This window comes from Solea senegalensis, linkage group LG2 (genome assembly GCF_019176455.1).
Source record: "Solea senegalensis isolate Sse05_10M linkage group LG2, IFAPA_SoseM_1, whole genome shotgun sequence".
Taxonomy (NCBI): domain Eukaryota; kingdom Metazoa; phylum Chordata; class Actinopteri; order Pleuronectiformes; family Soleidae; genus Solea; species Solea senegalensis.
In genome coordinates, this window is record NC_058022.1 from 34413588 (window position 1) to 34428865 (window position 15278).

General features: G+C 46.1%; 1 protein-coding gene across 7 annotated transcripts; it reads right to left on the bottom strand.

Annotated features, from left to right (window-relative positions):
- Positions 1 to 1553: 1553 nt before the first annotated feature.
- Positions 1554 to 12808, bottom strand: LOC122760902 (target of Nesh-SH3-like). 7 transcript variants are annotated; one of them, XM_044016131.1, is made up of 21 exons: positions 12547 to 12805; positions 11563 to 11742; positions 10844 to 10912; positions 10558 to 10690; positions 10275 to 10456; positions 10029 to 10081; positions 7904 to 7937; positions 7157 to 7411; positions 7031 to 7093; positions 5865 to 6005; positions 5603 to 5668; positions 4758 to 4823; positions 4558 to 4686; positions 4389 to 4478; positions 4105 to 4314; positions 3929 to 4034; positions 3442 to 3521; positions 3333 to 3362; positions 3099 to 3257; positions 2894 to 3016; positions 1554 to 2536 (listed from the first exon to the last, which is right to left on the bottom strand). In XM_044016131.1, exons 1-21 carry the CDS (start codon positions 12623 to 12625, stop codon positions 2421 to 2423), a joined length of 2364 nt encoding a protein of 787 aa, XP_043872066.1. In that variant the 5' UTR covers positions 12626 to 12805; the 3' UTR covers positions 1554 to 2420. The 7 variants fall into 7 exon arrangements, with proteins under 7 accessions (XP_043872066.1, XP_043872045.1, XP_043872036.1 ...); XM_044016110.1 differs by having other exon boundaries at positions 3099 to 3362; positions 5898 to 6005; positions 12547 to 12808; XM_044016101.1 differs by having other exon boundaries at positions 3099 to 3362; positions 12547 to 12808.
- Positions 12809 to 15278: the final 2470 nt, after the last annotated feature.

Sequence of the window (15278 nt, forward strand, 5' to 3'; positions counted from 1 at the left end):
AGTGATTTTGGACGACATACTATACTATGACATCTTTATTTAATTTTGGACGTCATACAATGCCATGACTTTTATTTGTGATTTTGGACGACATACTATACTATTACTTTTTTGTCTCATTTTGGACAACATACGAAACTGTGACTGTTTTGACCGATTTTGGACCACATACTATACTATGACTTTTTTGAGGGATATTGGACGACATACTATACTGTGACTTTTTTGAGGGATTTAGGACGACATAATAAACTATTACTTTTTATCTCATTTTGGAAGACATACAATACTATGACATTTTTGACCGATTTTGGACGACATACAATACTATGACTTTTTTGAGTGATTTTGGACGACATAATAAACTATTACTTTTCATCTCATTTAGGACTACATGCTATACTATGACTTTTTTGAGGGATTTTGGACGACATACTATACTATTACTTTTTTCTCTCATGTTGGACAACATACTAAACTGTGACTGTTTTGACCGATTTTGGACCACATACTATACTATGACTTTTTTGAGGGATATTGGACGACATACTATACTGTGACTTTTTTGAGGGATTCAGGACGACATAATAAACTATTACTTTTTATCTCATTTTGGAAGACATACAATACTATGACATTTTTGACCGATTTTGGACGACATACAATACTATGACTTTTTTGAGTGATTTTGGACGACATAATAAACTATTACTTTTTGTCTCATTTTGGACTACATACAATACTATGCCTTTTCTGAATGATTTTGGGCGACATACTATACTATGACTCTTTTTAGTGATTTTGGAAGACATACTATACTATGACTTTTTCGACTGATTTTGGTCTGACTCTGAATTTTCTCAGTTTCTAATCTTGGTCAGAGTTTTTCAAAAATTGAGGACAAACTGTTTGATCCTTTATCAGTTCACTTATTTCATGTGATCCTCTGTCCCTGTCCGGAGCATCACCAGCGCTCACAATGGTCTAGTGGACAAACTCAAAACTTAAAATAAAACGAAACAACTTCCAAAAACCAAACCAAAACTCTCATTTCAATTTCAGGATTTCAGGAGGATTTCAACTTCATCATCAACGACTCTGGGAGGAAAGAACTAGCCTTGAAAAAGTCTTGAAAAGCCCCAAAAGCGCTCACTGGCAGTTTGTTGAATAATGTCAACAAATAAAATATGTGACTAAAAGTAAGTTGTCTGTACCTCAGTCCACTTACACTTACAGTCCAAGGTGTGTGTGTGTGTGTGTGTGTGTGTGTGTGTCTCACTTTTCCCTCCAAACTGAAATTATGAGGAGGTTGCTATTGAGACAGAGACGCTGTGGTTTTCAGAGACGTGATCTTAGGACACAAATGTCCACCAAGCTTTTACTTGTTTAGATTGGACATGCTAATGTTATCCTGGTAGTTGGATAACATTAGCATGTTTCACAGTCCCCCATGCTAACTGTTGCTAACTAGCATGGAGGAAAAAACACTTTACAGCCTCTTTTTTAAAGTGTGAAATTCCTTCAATATAGAAACAAACAAATGTTGAGAAACATTTTGTGTTTTTATTGATGTGTTAACAGCTCAAAGTTAAAGGCACAGTTCACTGTCTTGTGAACAGGAGGCGGGGCTACCACACCTGTCCTCCGTGTTTTAGGATTAGCCAGGATTAGCACGTTAGCTCATGTAAATTGTGTTACAGCAATTAAAGTTTAACATTTACATAATGGATCATAACAATGAGCTCACTGATTGCTACCTGTGCGGACATGGACATGATGGACGTGATGGACATAATGGATGTGAACACTTTTCAAATCTCAACAAACTCTACAGCAACAAAACAAGTAGCCACATTTAGCCTTAGCTCAAATATTGACCAAGGCAACAAATGTCAATTCTGAGAGTCCAACTGTAGTAGATCAAAGGATCACAATGATTAGTAGATCAAAGTAGATCAAAGGATCAAAATAGATCAAACGACCAAAGTAGATAAAAGTAGATTAGCTCAAAGTAAAATAAAAGTTGAAAGTGATATATCAAAGGATCAAAGTAGATCAAAGAGGCCACAATGAGTGAAATGCATCTACAAAATATTCTCATATACATATAAAAGACAGCGTTGTGTATATTCTTTACCTTAATTTAAACATTGAAACACAAGAGGGCGACGACGAGAGCGTCTGACGACAGTAACGAGTGAAGTGATAAATAACACGTGTTTTCGGGAGCCAGCTTCCCTTCAAAATAAAACGTGACAAACAAATATTCCTTCTCTTCTATAAACTTGTTGTGATAAATCTGAGACACGTTCATGTTCTTCAAATACAACTATACTCTACATGTTTTTACAGCACTGGGTAAAGAAGGCGGAGTCTGTTATGACCTTTAACCCTCTGTCATGCTCCTGTGACGATTCCATTCACCATTTTCCAGGAATGGGTGTTCCACACTCGTACCAGGACACGTAGCTGACGTGGGAGTGCCCTCCCATCAGTCCAAAGTGGACAGGCTCTTGACGGACAGCTCTGTAGAAACCTGCAGCACAAAGACAAACACAAGACTTCCTCTAGTGGGCAGTGCTGAGCACCATCAAGTGGGCTGAGGTATGTACAGGGTCTGGACAGTAAGTCGGCTGCGGTACGTACAGGGTCAGGAATGTAAGTGGGATTAGGTACATACAGGGTCAGGACTGTAAGTGGGCTGAGGTACGTACCGGGTCTGGAAGGTAAGTAGACTGAGGTACGTACCGGGCCTACCGGGTCTGGACTGTAAGTGGGCTGAGGTACGTACCGGGTCTGGAAGGTAAGTGGACTGAGGTACGTAATGGATCAGGACTGTAAGTGGACTGAGGTACGTACCGGGTCAGGACCGTAAGTGGACTAAGGTACGTACCGGGTCTGGACGGGAGCTGGTCGGCTCTGAGCTGTCTTCCTGTTTTTCCCTCCAGGAAAGAATCCACAAACTGACAGTGATCTTCTCCAAAACCGGTCTGATCCCCGATGTTATAGAACTTACCTGAACCAGACAGAGAGACAGACAGAGAGGTGAGCAGTGCCCTCAGAAGGTCAGAGGTCAGAGGTTGTACCCTCACACTCACCAGTGAGTGAGTCACTCAGGTAGATCTTGTAGCGCAGTGAGTTGCACAGTTGAACGCCCACAAACTTGCGATACCATGTCCTCTTCACGAACTGTTGACCATGACAGTCCGAGTACGAGTCCGTCTTAAAGGGGAACTGCGTCCAGATGGCGTCTTTGCCTGCAGAGACGGGAGCGTTTCCATGGCGACACCTGGCTGATGTGGAACCATGACAACGTGTTTGTGTGAACTTACCTGAGATGTTCTCGCTCACTCGAGGATCAGCTGAAACACAGAGACACTGATGATAATTGGACAGATGTGGATCAGATGTGGATCAGATGTGGATCAGATGACTGGTTACCTGACTCGGTGTTGAAGGAGACCGGCTCACTGTGTGGACCTGCTCCCAGCTCGTTCTTTGGCTTCACCTTGAACTCATAACTGTCACAAAACACACAACATTTCACACAGCACTTTTTTTTTACAGCGTAAACTTTTCTGCTGGTTTCCATGGCGATCTCAGCTCCGCCCTCTAATGGTGGCATAAAAGTAAAAGCATGTTCTGAAGCTTTTCAAAGTAAAAGCATGTTCTGAAGCTTTTCAAAGTAAAAGCATGTTCTTCGTGTTCCAAAGCTTTTCAAAGTAAAAGCATGTTCTTCGTGTTCCAAAGCTTTTCAGAGTAAAAGCATGTTCTTCGTGTTCTGAAGCTTTTCAAAGTAAAAGCATGTTCTTCGTGTTCTGAAGACTTTCAAAATAAAAGCATGTTTTTCATGTTCTGAAGCCTTTCAAAGTAAAAGCATGTTCTGAAGCCTTTCACAATAAAAACCTCTGACCTCACACCAACGCACCTGCTCTCAGGCTTCAGGTTCTCCACGGCCGTGTGCGTCTGATCGGTGGTCAGGACAGAAACCTGTTCCCCGTCAGGTCCTTTAGCCGTGGAGATGACTTCGTACTCTGAGGAGAGAAGAGGATTCTGGGTATTTGGACTCTCAGCAGGCCCTGAACGCATCACAAACGGTCTTACCAGTGGTGTCGTTGTCTGTCTTCTCCCAGTCCAGGATGATGAAGGACGGACATCCCTCTACTGTCACCACAGTCAGGTTAGAAGGCGGAGTCTTGGGCGGAGTAGTGAAGTTTGCGTCACTGCGTTCGTTCTGTGGAAAGAAGTTGAGCGAGGACGTGATTGAGCACGGCTCGTCCGCTCTCTTCCCGGTTTGATAAATGACGTGTGGAGCTGTGGAAGGGAGGGAGGGGGCGGAGTTAATCCAGCAACAACACGATTGGTTGATTCTGTTAACGGTCTCTTACCAACGTAACGCTTCTTCCCCTGGGCGTCGAGGTCAGAGGTCGGCTGTGACTTGAAGAGGTCGGAGTCTTCCCACGTTTCGTGTCGAGATGCTGGAGAAACGTCGAACATCAATCATCGCTGTCGTAATAAGAGTCAGGCTCAAGTGACGGGAGGTCAAAGTTCACACACCTGCCGTCGTCATCGGTGTTGTCGTCGTGCTCGCCCTCCGCTCCGGTTTGGTGGGTTTGCCAGTGGACGGCAGGACTTTAGGTTTCAGGATCACTAAGTTGTCCGTCTGTTTGAAGTTGTTGACTTTGTCTGACAAAACAAAGAGTTTATAAACCACGCGTTTATGGGTTTCCATGACAACCGGAGACGCTGGTCCTCACCTGAGTCTCCAGGCTTCCCAACCAGGTTTGGTCTCTTGTTAGGAATCAAAGGACGAACTGGAGACCCTGAAACACATGACATCACACCTGAGTGTGTGTGTGTCTGTGTGTGTGTGTGCGTGTGTGTGTTCTCGTGTAATTTCATGAGGTTGGAAAACATTTGTTTCTCTGACTCCAGAACCTGCAGCCAATTAGACCCCGCCCCTCCCCCTCCACCTCCTTCCTTTACAGACGCCAAGATTCTTCACAATCAGGGATTTGAGCGTCGTCCAGACGTAAATGAAACGCACAAACATGAACACATTCCTCTCAATCAGTCCATGTCAGGAGACGCTGGAGGACACAAGGACACAAGGACGAGGACAAGAAGACACAAGGAGACAAGGACATGAGGATTAGGACACAAGGACATGCTCAACCTCCATTGTTCTCCAATGTAAATGAAGAAAAAACAAAAACAAATGAAATAAACACACGTTTGATTTTCACTCAAACATTCATGAGGTAACTCGTCCATCTGTCTCACCCTTGTCCACCTTTTTTTTAACTCTTATTTTGGTACACAAACAGGAGGTCAGGCGACCATCTTTAAATTTAGAACCAGAGGAGCCTCAGTCACCTTGACTGAACTCTGAGTAAAGAATGGACGAGCTCAAAGTCCCTGTGTTTGTCCTTCTGAAGAGGACAGGTGTAAACGAGCATCGTGACATGTTGACTTGTCACATGAAAGACAAGAGACAGCTTATTTGAAGAAGCTGGAGGACAAACATGTATCGAAAGACAAGTGGACGCAGAGCGCCACAGGTGGACGGACAGAGGGAGGACATGGAGACATGTTTGTTTACCCAGCCGGTGTCTCTGCCATAACAGTGGTTTAGGAGGGGAGACACCCCGATGGAGCTGTCCATGTACTGCAGGGACAAAAGTGAGTGTCACAAACTCTGTCTCTGGTTCATGAACACAGCACAAGAACAACCACAAGAGTCATCACAAGGTCAGATTGTCTGTCAATGACAAGACAAGGGTTGAGAGTTAATCTGGATTATTCTGCGTGTGTGCTGTGTTCATCAGCATCAACACAAACAAACAACTCTGAGAGACCTTTACCCCTGAGTGTCCCAGAGTTCGGGGACAAGCTACCGTGTCTAGAGGACCCAGAGTGTCTGAAGCCGTTAGAGACGGGATAGACGGGGTTTCCTGACGCAGGCCTGGAGGATTTGGGAGCTGGGTTCAGGTTTTTGCTTTGACCTAAAGGATCAAACAGAAGTGAAGGAGGGAATTACAACATGACGTCATGTGTTTATGATGTAGCAGCAGCAGTGGGGCGGCGCAATGATGGGGCAGGGCCATGATGGGGCGGAGACATGATGTTAGTCTAAAGGCCCAGTTATACTCCTTTCTTGTCCACTTTACATCCCAAACATTATATCCATCAGTGGTTCCAAACCAAGTCCCCCAACCTGAACCCTGCCCACGCATGGATATGAACCAGCAACCCTCCAGTTGCAAGCCAAGTTCCCTCCCTTCTTTACCTGTGAGCCTTTACTGATTTTTTACCTGCGAGCTTTACCTGTAAGCCTTTACTGGTCTTTACCTGCATGTCTTTACTGATCTTTACCTGCAAGCCTTTACTGGTCTTTACCTGCAAGCCTTTACTGGTCTTCACCTGCAAGCCTTTATTGGTCTTTACCAAGTCTTTACTGGTCTTCACCAACTTTTACTGGTCTTTACCTGCAAGCCTTTATTGGTCTTTACCTGCAAGTCTTTACTGGTCTTCACCTGCGAGCCTTTACTTACAAGTCTTTACTGGTCTTCACCAGCCTTTATTGGTCTTTACCTGCAGTCTTTACTGATCTTTACCTCAGTCTTTACTGGTCTTCACCTGAGCCTTTATTGGTCTTTACCTGCAAGTCTTTACTGATCTTTACCTGCAAGCCTTTACTTGTCTTTACCCGAGTCTTTACTGGTCTTTTTACTGGTCTGCCTTTACTGGTCTTTAGCCTTTACTGGTCTTTACCTGCGAGCCTTTACTGGTCTTTACCTGCGAGTCTTTACTGATCTTTACCTGATGACAACATGACTGATGATGATGACAACATGACTGCAAACTGATGATGATGACAACATGACTGCAAACTGATGATGATGACAACATGACTGATGATGATGACAACATGACTGTGCAAAAACAGCTCAAACAAAACAAGATGGAGGCAGATGAACAGCTGAGATGGGAAAAGCAAAAGTGCAGGAAGAATGAGGTCAGAGGTCACCTTCAGTCTTCTGACTGCTCAGAGCTTTTCTCAGCTGCAGGAGTTTGTCCTGAGGTTCAAACGCTGTAAAGAAAAAAGAAGTTTAGTGAGACACAGACAGACAGACAGACAGACACAGTGATTTACCTTCAGGGCTGTGACGCTTCTCTGCTGCATCACTGTCAGTGAGGGGGGGCGAGGAGGATGTGGAGGACGAGGAGGACGGGGAGGACATGGAGGACGGAAAGGATGTGGAGGACGGGGAAGACGATTGGAGTAGGGGCAGGACAGAGGGACCAGGATCCAGCGGGCGCTTGGTGTTGTTTCCATTGTCTGAAGCAGAAGAGGACAGAGGGACGGTCGTCATGGGAACCAGGTTTCCATCAGAGTGGACATGTCCATCTTTAAAGGACAGAAAAACTTTGGACTCAGTTTGGACTTCAGACCAATATTTATCTGACAGTTCTAACGTCTTGTACAGGACAGAGAGACAAAGACAGGACAGAGAGCACAGAGAGACAAACATGGGACAGAGAGGACAGAGAGACAAAGACAGGACAGAGAGGACAGAGAGACAAACATGGGACAGAGAGACAAACACAGGACAGAGAGGACAGAGAAACAAAGACAGGACAGAGAGCACAGAGAGACAAACATGGGACAGAGGACAGAGAGACAAAGACAGGACAGAGAGGACAGAGAGACAAACACAGGACAGAGAGGACAGAGAAACAAAGACAGGACAAAGAGGACAGAGAGACAAAGACTGGACAGAGAGGGCCCTGTGTGTGTGTAATCACAGTGTGTGTGTGTGTGTGTGTGTGTGTGAGATCACCACGTGTGTGTGTGTGTGTGTGTGACAACACAGATGTGACTGAGGAGAGAAGATCTCACCTGGACGAGGAGGGACGAGAGCTCCAGCAGGCATCTGCAACACAAAGAGACGTTCAGACGTTCAGTGACATTCAGAGACGTTCAGAGAAGTTCAGTGACATTCAGAGACGCTCAGAGGCGTTCAGGCGTTCAGGCGTTCAGTGACATTCAGAGGCGTTCAGAGAAGTTCACATTCAGTCAGGCGTTCAGTGACATTCAGAGACGTTCAGGCGTTCAGTGACATTCAGCGTTCAGACGTTCAGACGTTCAGACGTTCAGAGTGACATTCAGAGACGTTCAGTGATGTTCAGTGACGTTCACAGACGCTCACAGCGTTCACAGCGCTCAGGCGGTCAGTGACATTCAGAGACGTTCAGAGCGTTCGAGATGTTCCGATTCGATTCAGGCGTTCAGTGACATTCAGAGAGACGCATTCAGAGTGACATTCAGCGTTCAGACGTTCTTCAGTGACATTCAGAGACGTTCAGAGAAGTTCAGAGATGTTCAGACGTTCAGGACGTTCAGTGACATTCAGAGGCGTTCAGAGTTCGCATTCAGAGGCGTTCTTCAGTGACATTCAGTTCAGTTCAGTGACATTCAGAGACGTTCAGTGATGTTCAGTGACGTTCACAGACGTTCACAGACGTTCACAGACGTTCAGACGGTCAGTGACATTCAGAGACGCTCGAGACGTTCCGAGATGTTCCGAGACTTTCCGAGACGTTCAGACGTTCAGTGACATTCAGAGACGTTTAGAGACGTTCAGAGACATTCAGAGACGTTCAGTGACATTCAGAGACGTTCAGTGACGTTCAGTGACATTCAGAGACGTTCAGACGTTCAGTAACATTCAGAGACATTCAGACGTTCAGTGACATTCAGAGACGTTCAGAGGCGTTCAGGACATTCAGAGGCGTTCAGTGACATTCAGAGATGTTCTTCAGTGGCGTTCTTCAGAGACGTTCAGAGAGACATTCAGAGACATTCAGTTCAGAGATGTTCAGAGACATTCAGCGTTCAGAGACGTTCAGGCGTTCAGTGACATTCAGAGACATTCAGAGACGTTCAGGCGTTCAGTGACATTCAGAGACGTTCAGAGTTCAGAGCAGAGACGTTCAGAGAAGTTCAGAGATGTTCAGAGCGCTCAGAGACGTTCAGACGCTCAGAGACGCTCAGACGTTCAGTGACATTCAGAGACGTTCAGACGTTCAGTGACATTCAGTTCAGAGTGACATTCAGAGGCGTTCAGAGACGTTCAGGCGTTCAGACGTTCAGTGACATTCAGAGGCGTTCAGTGATGTTCAGACGCGTTCACAGACGTTCAGTGACATTCGAGGCGTTCAGAGCGTTCGAGATGTTCGAGGCGTTCAGGCGTTCAGACATTCAGAGACATTCAGAGACAGACATTCAGAGTTCAGTGACATTCAGAGCGAGACGTTCAGTAACATTCAGAGACATTCAGATTCATTCAGACGAGACGTTCAGTGACATTCAGAGGCGTTCAGTGACATTCAGAGCGTTCAGACGTTCAGTTACATTCAGAGACGTTCAGACGCTCAGACGGTGCGTTCAGACGCTCAGTGACATTCAGAGACGTTCAGACATTCAGAGACGTTCAGAGGCGTTCAGAGGCGTTCAGACGTTTAGTGACGCTCAGCGTTCAGACGTTCAGAGACATTCAGAGACATTCAGAGACGTTCAGACACATTCAGAGATGTTCAGAACATTCAGACGTTCAGTTTCAGACGCGTTCAGAGACGCGTTCAGAGACGTTCCGTTCAGACGTTCAGAGGCGTTCAGGACGTTCAGTGACATTCAGAGACGTTCAGTGACATTCAGAGACATTCAGAGACGTTCAGAGACGTTCAGGCGCTCAGCGTTCAGAGAGCGTTCAGACGTTCAGTGACGTTCAGAGACGTTCAGAGACATTCAGAGACATTCAGAGACGTTCAGACACATTCAGAGATGTTCAGAGACATTCTGACGTTCAGAGACGCTCAGACGTTTAGACGTTAAGTGACGTTCAGAGACGTTCAGAGACGTTCAGACAAATTCAGAGACATTCAGAGACGTTCAGACGTTCAGGGACATGCAGGGACGTGCAGGGATGTTCAGGGACGTGCAGGGACAGCAGTGATTGGCTTACCAGGGACTTGGACAGAGTCTTTCGCAGCTTAAATGTCTTGTGAGGGTTTTTCTCTGTGGAAAAGCAGATGGTGCGTTTAAGTGCCTTCAGGAAAAAGCAGCTTCATGGTTTTAATAAAGCAGAAACAGAAACCATTTGACTCGGAGTGGACTCATCTGGTCTCTGATTGAATCCACATCTGGAAGAAGAAACACAGTGGTCACCACGACAACAGTGAGGACGGTACACTGTAAAAAAGAGTCTCACTCCTCATGTTGGTGTTGTGGAGGACGGGTCTGCTCCACGTCCCGCTGCGCTCATCGCTGTTGGAACGCACGCCAAACTCGTACGCGGTGTTGGGTTTCAGGTTGTCCACGACCGTGTCGCTGGTTGGACACATCTGGTAATTCCACTTCCTGTTCCTTTCCCGGTACCGGATGGTGTAAAACCTGAAGATAGAGGTCAGAGGTCAGATGTTGGACAGCATAGTCAGTGAAGGCATCATCATCAGCATCAGCATCATCATCGTCGTCGTCGTCGTGCCTCTCACCCATCTGCCAGACACTCGTTCATGATGTTTCCTTCATATGGCGTCTTCAGGTGGTTTCCCCAGGACAGAAGAACCGCTGTGGGACTGACGGAGCCCAGGACCACGTGAAGAGGCTTCTCCAGGTCCACCTTACCTGTCACACAGGTGAGGACAGAGTGAGACTTCATGTCACACAGGTGAGGACAGGAAGTGGTCTAAAGCTAACAGAAAGTGGTTTAAAGCTGACTGGAAGTGGTCTAAAGTGGACAGGAAGTGGTTTCTAGCGGACAGGAAGTGATTAGCACACCTGTGCAGTGCTTTTTCACATTATTGGCTGGGATTGGCTGCACTGCCACCAGGTACTTAGGTTCAGCATCTGAAATCAAAACACAATCAGGTCAAAGGTCATGAATATCACAAGTCACAACCTTTCACAATAAAAGCCTCACAACTAAACTTCTGAAACAAATCTGTACATCGCCTTTAAAATGTGCGACAATGTAACCTTTGACCATTGTGAGTGATTCATGTGTTCCTGTAATGATGATGATGACGACGAGGATGATGATGATGATGATGATGACAGCAGCACCTGAACTCATCGTGTTCAAACCAAACCTCATTAACAAAAGCAGGGATTTAAGAGAAGCTAAAACAAACCTCTCTCAAAGCTGCGCACACATGCCCCGCCCCCCACAACCCCGCCCCCACTGTGTGATTGTGTGCGTGTGCATGTGTGTGAGTAGTGTGTAGTGTGTAGTACTGTGTAGTACGGTGTAGTAGTACTGTGTAGTAGTACTGTGTAGAAGTACTGTGTTGTACTGTGTAGTAGTAAGTAATAGTGTGTAGTAGTAAATGTTACTGTATAGTAGTGTGTAGTAGTAAGTAGTACTGTATAGTAGTGTGTAGTACTGTGTAGTAGTAAATAGTACTGGTTAGAAGTGTGAAGTACTGTGTAGTACTGTGAAGTAGTAAGTAGTAGTGTGTAGTACTGTGTAGAAGCCCCGCCCCCTCACCTGGACTCACCTAGCTCAGTCTCGTAGACTCGTCCGTTCTCCGGCAGATGAAAGAACTGTTTGGAGAAGACGCTGCTGCCGTATCCGAGGATGTAACCTTCTAACTTTACGTCAGCACTGGGACGCACGAACTTCATCACGATGGTGTCGCCCGTCGCATTAATGCGAACTTTCATGTTCTGACCACGAACTGACGAAGAGGAGACAGGAAGTTAGAGACACTGAGGAAGAGGAGACAGGAAGTTAGAGACACCGACGAAGAGGAGACAGGAAGTTAGAGACACTGAGGAAGAGGCGTAATACTGTGTAGTAGTACTGTGTAGTAGTTCTGTGTAGTAGTACTTTGTAGTAGTATTGTGTAGTAGTTCTGTGTAGTTGTAGTGTGTAGTAGTAGTGTGTAGTAATACAGTGTAGTAGTACTGTGTAGTAGTACTGTGTAGTAGTATTGTGTAGTAGCATTATGTAGTAGTACTGTGTAGTAGTACTGTTAAATCCTCTGCAGTGAGGACAGTGAGGACATTTGTCTTCTGTGGGTTTGTCCTGACATGTTGGACGTGTGGAATCATGCACAAGAGGACACGCCCACTTTCTGACTGACATTACTGTGAGGTCAGAGGTCAACAGCTGTCACACTGTGCAGGCACAAATACTACAGTACTGAGTACAAATACACACACAGGTCGTTAAACACAGCACAGTGTGTGTGTGTGTGTGTGAGTGAGTGTGTAAACTTCCATAAAGAAACATTGTCTCTACATATGCTCTCTCTCTCTGTTGTTCTTGGCTGTCTCTCGCCCTCTGAGCAATCTCACGCACACACACACACACACACACACACACACACACACACACACACACACACACCTGAGTGACTTGGTGCTGAGTCGGCAGAAACAAACAGTTTAAACTTTCACATTCACACCATCATTAACAGTGTGTGTGTGTGTGTGTGTGTGTGTGTGTGTGTGTGTGTTTGGTCATGTGACTCACTCACCTCTGCTTCTCTGAGCTGATGTCCCTATGAGCAAAGTCGTTGCCCCGAGCAACAGCAGGAGGACATCAGTGCCCGCCATGACCTCTGAACTTCACCGTTCAGGACACAATGACGAGGACAAGGACGAGGACCAGGACCAGGACCGGAACAAGGACGAGGACCAGGACCAGGAGCTGGACAACTTCACTAAGTGTCTCCTCTTAGGACTTGTTCAGCAGTTGGACGTCCTCTCTGTGGAGAGCTGGACACACCAGCATCTATAGCCTTGGCAGGTGGGCGGGGCGTAGATGACATCACCAACTCCTATACTGTATTCACATACTGTACAGCCCCTCCCCCTCTCTCTCTCTCTCTCTCTCTCTCGTCCCTCCCTCTGCTCTCTCTCGAACATGAGTTTTTTTCTTTTTTACTCTTTCACTGTTTTTCACATCAACCACACACACACACATACATACAGACATTGAGTCTCTCTGTGGTTGTGTTATCTGTGTTTGATTGAAGACATTTTTACAGTGCGTCCTGCGTGTCTCTGTGGTTGCTGTGTTGTATGTCTGAGTTTGACTGAAGACATTTTTACAGTGTGTCCTGCGTGTCTCTGTGGTTGTTGTGTTGTATGTCTGAGTTTGACTGAAGACATTTTACAGTGTGTCCCTGCGTGTCTCTGTGGTTGTTGTGTTGTATGTCTGAGTTTGACTGAAGACATTTTACAGCGCCTGCGTGTCTCTGTGGTTGCTGTGTTGTATGTCTGAGTTTTGACTGAAGACATTTTTACAGCACCTACCATGTCTCTGTGGTTGTTGTGTTGTATGTCTGAGCTTGACTGAGACATTTTTACAGTGTGTCCCAAGGTCTCTGTGGTTGTGAAGTTGTGTGTCTGAGTTTGACTGAAGACATTTTGTGTGTCCTGTGTGTCTCTGTGGTTGTTGTGTTGTATGTCTGAGTTTGACTGAGACAAGATTTTTACAGTCGCCTGCGTGTCTGTGGTTGTTGTTGCGTGTATCTGAGTTTGACTGAAGACATTTTACAGTCGCCTGCGACTCTGGGTTTGTTGTGTTGTGTGTGAGTTTGACTGAAGACATTTTTGCAGTGCCTGTCTCTGTGGTTGTTGTGTCTCTGAGTTTGACTGAAGACATTTTTACAGTGCGTCCTGCATGTCTCTGTGGTTGTTGTGTCTCTGAGTTTGACTGAAGACATTTTTACAGTGCCCCATGGTTCTGAGTTTGACTGAAGACATTTTACAGTGCGCCTGCATGTCTCTGTGGTTGTTGTCACTGAGTTTGACCATTTTACAGTGCGTCCTGCATGTCTCTGTGGTTGTTGTGTCTCTGAGTTTGACTGAAGACATTTTTACAGTGCGTCCTGCGCCCACGCTCAGCACCTGCTTCACATCACAGTGATGACTTGTGAAACCAGCCGTTTATGTAACCTCTGCCACACGGTGGTTCAGCGGCGGCCATGACGGCGGTATGGCCTCTTCCTGCTGCACAATGAAGTCTTTGTCTCCAGCCGAGGCCTGGACAACCGCTTTGAGACTGAGAGTGAGACACTTTACCACTGAACTGGGACTGACCAGCGCCCCCTGGATTCAACTTTAACACCTGAAATAAATGTTTAATGGATTTTAAAACCAACTTCAATCTCACATCAGACATTCAGAGGACACTCATGTAGACATGAAGCTGTTCAGAGGAAGACATGAAGACGTTCAGAGGACAGACATGAAGAAGTTCTGAGGACAGACATGAAGACGTTCAGAGGACAGACATGAAGACGTTCAGAGGGCAGACATGAAGACGTTCTGAGGACAGACACGAAGACGTTCAGAGGAGGACAGAGCACCTGAAAGTCTCAGCGTCTTGTTGTCCCTGTGATGCATTCAGGGACACAGAGACATATTTGTGGACATGTGAGACAGAGGCTCAGTGAACGTCTCACAGAGGAAAGTGTTAGCAGATGTCCTCCAGCTCCCCCACTTGGAAACGTCCCGGGGTTGGAACGGGGAGTGGAGAATAGGAGGTCTCATTTTCCACGCCAGCTTACATGAGTGTGTGTGAGGCCCGGGGAGGAGTGAACGCCTCGTCACAGAGGAAATCCCCTAAAACACCACACTCTCTCCAACTTATCCTGCAGGTCCCTGAACGCACCACAGACAGAGAGCTCAAACTGAACCTCATAGAGAAAGTTGCTGATTTTAGGTTCCAGTCAGGGTTACAGTGATTCTGTGACGGTTATCAGTGTGACACCGACTTCACTGCAAACAGGAAGTGATGTCAGTGAATTCAGCTGCTGTGATGACTCACTGTGACATCATCAAAGCTGCAGAAGCTCACAGAGAGAAAGCTGTTCTTCTAAAGTTTGTGCCGTTTATCTGCGTAACGCCGCGATGTTACACTACCATGACCACACACAGCAGCCGAGCATTGTGGGTAATAAAACCGTAAAGACCGAGCCAAACAGATTGTCTCTGGCTGGAGTTACGTAACAGACGAAGTACGCGCTACCATGGCGAGCAGCGGCTCACTTCCTGTCCCCCAAAAACACAAAGTCACATTCCTTCCTGTCAACGCTCGACACACAGGTGAGGACAACATGACTCCTCCCACACATTCAAAACTTTATTTACTAACCACTCTGCTGTCAACAGGTCGTCATGACGATCACTCACTCTCACACACACACACACACACACACACTTGAGGGAACACTGCATTGACTTACATTCATTTCCTGGA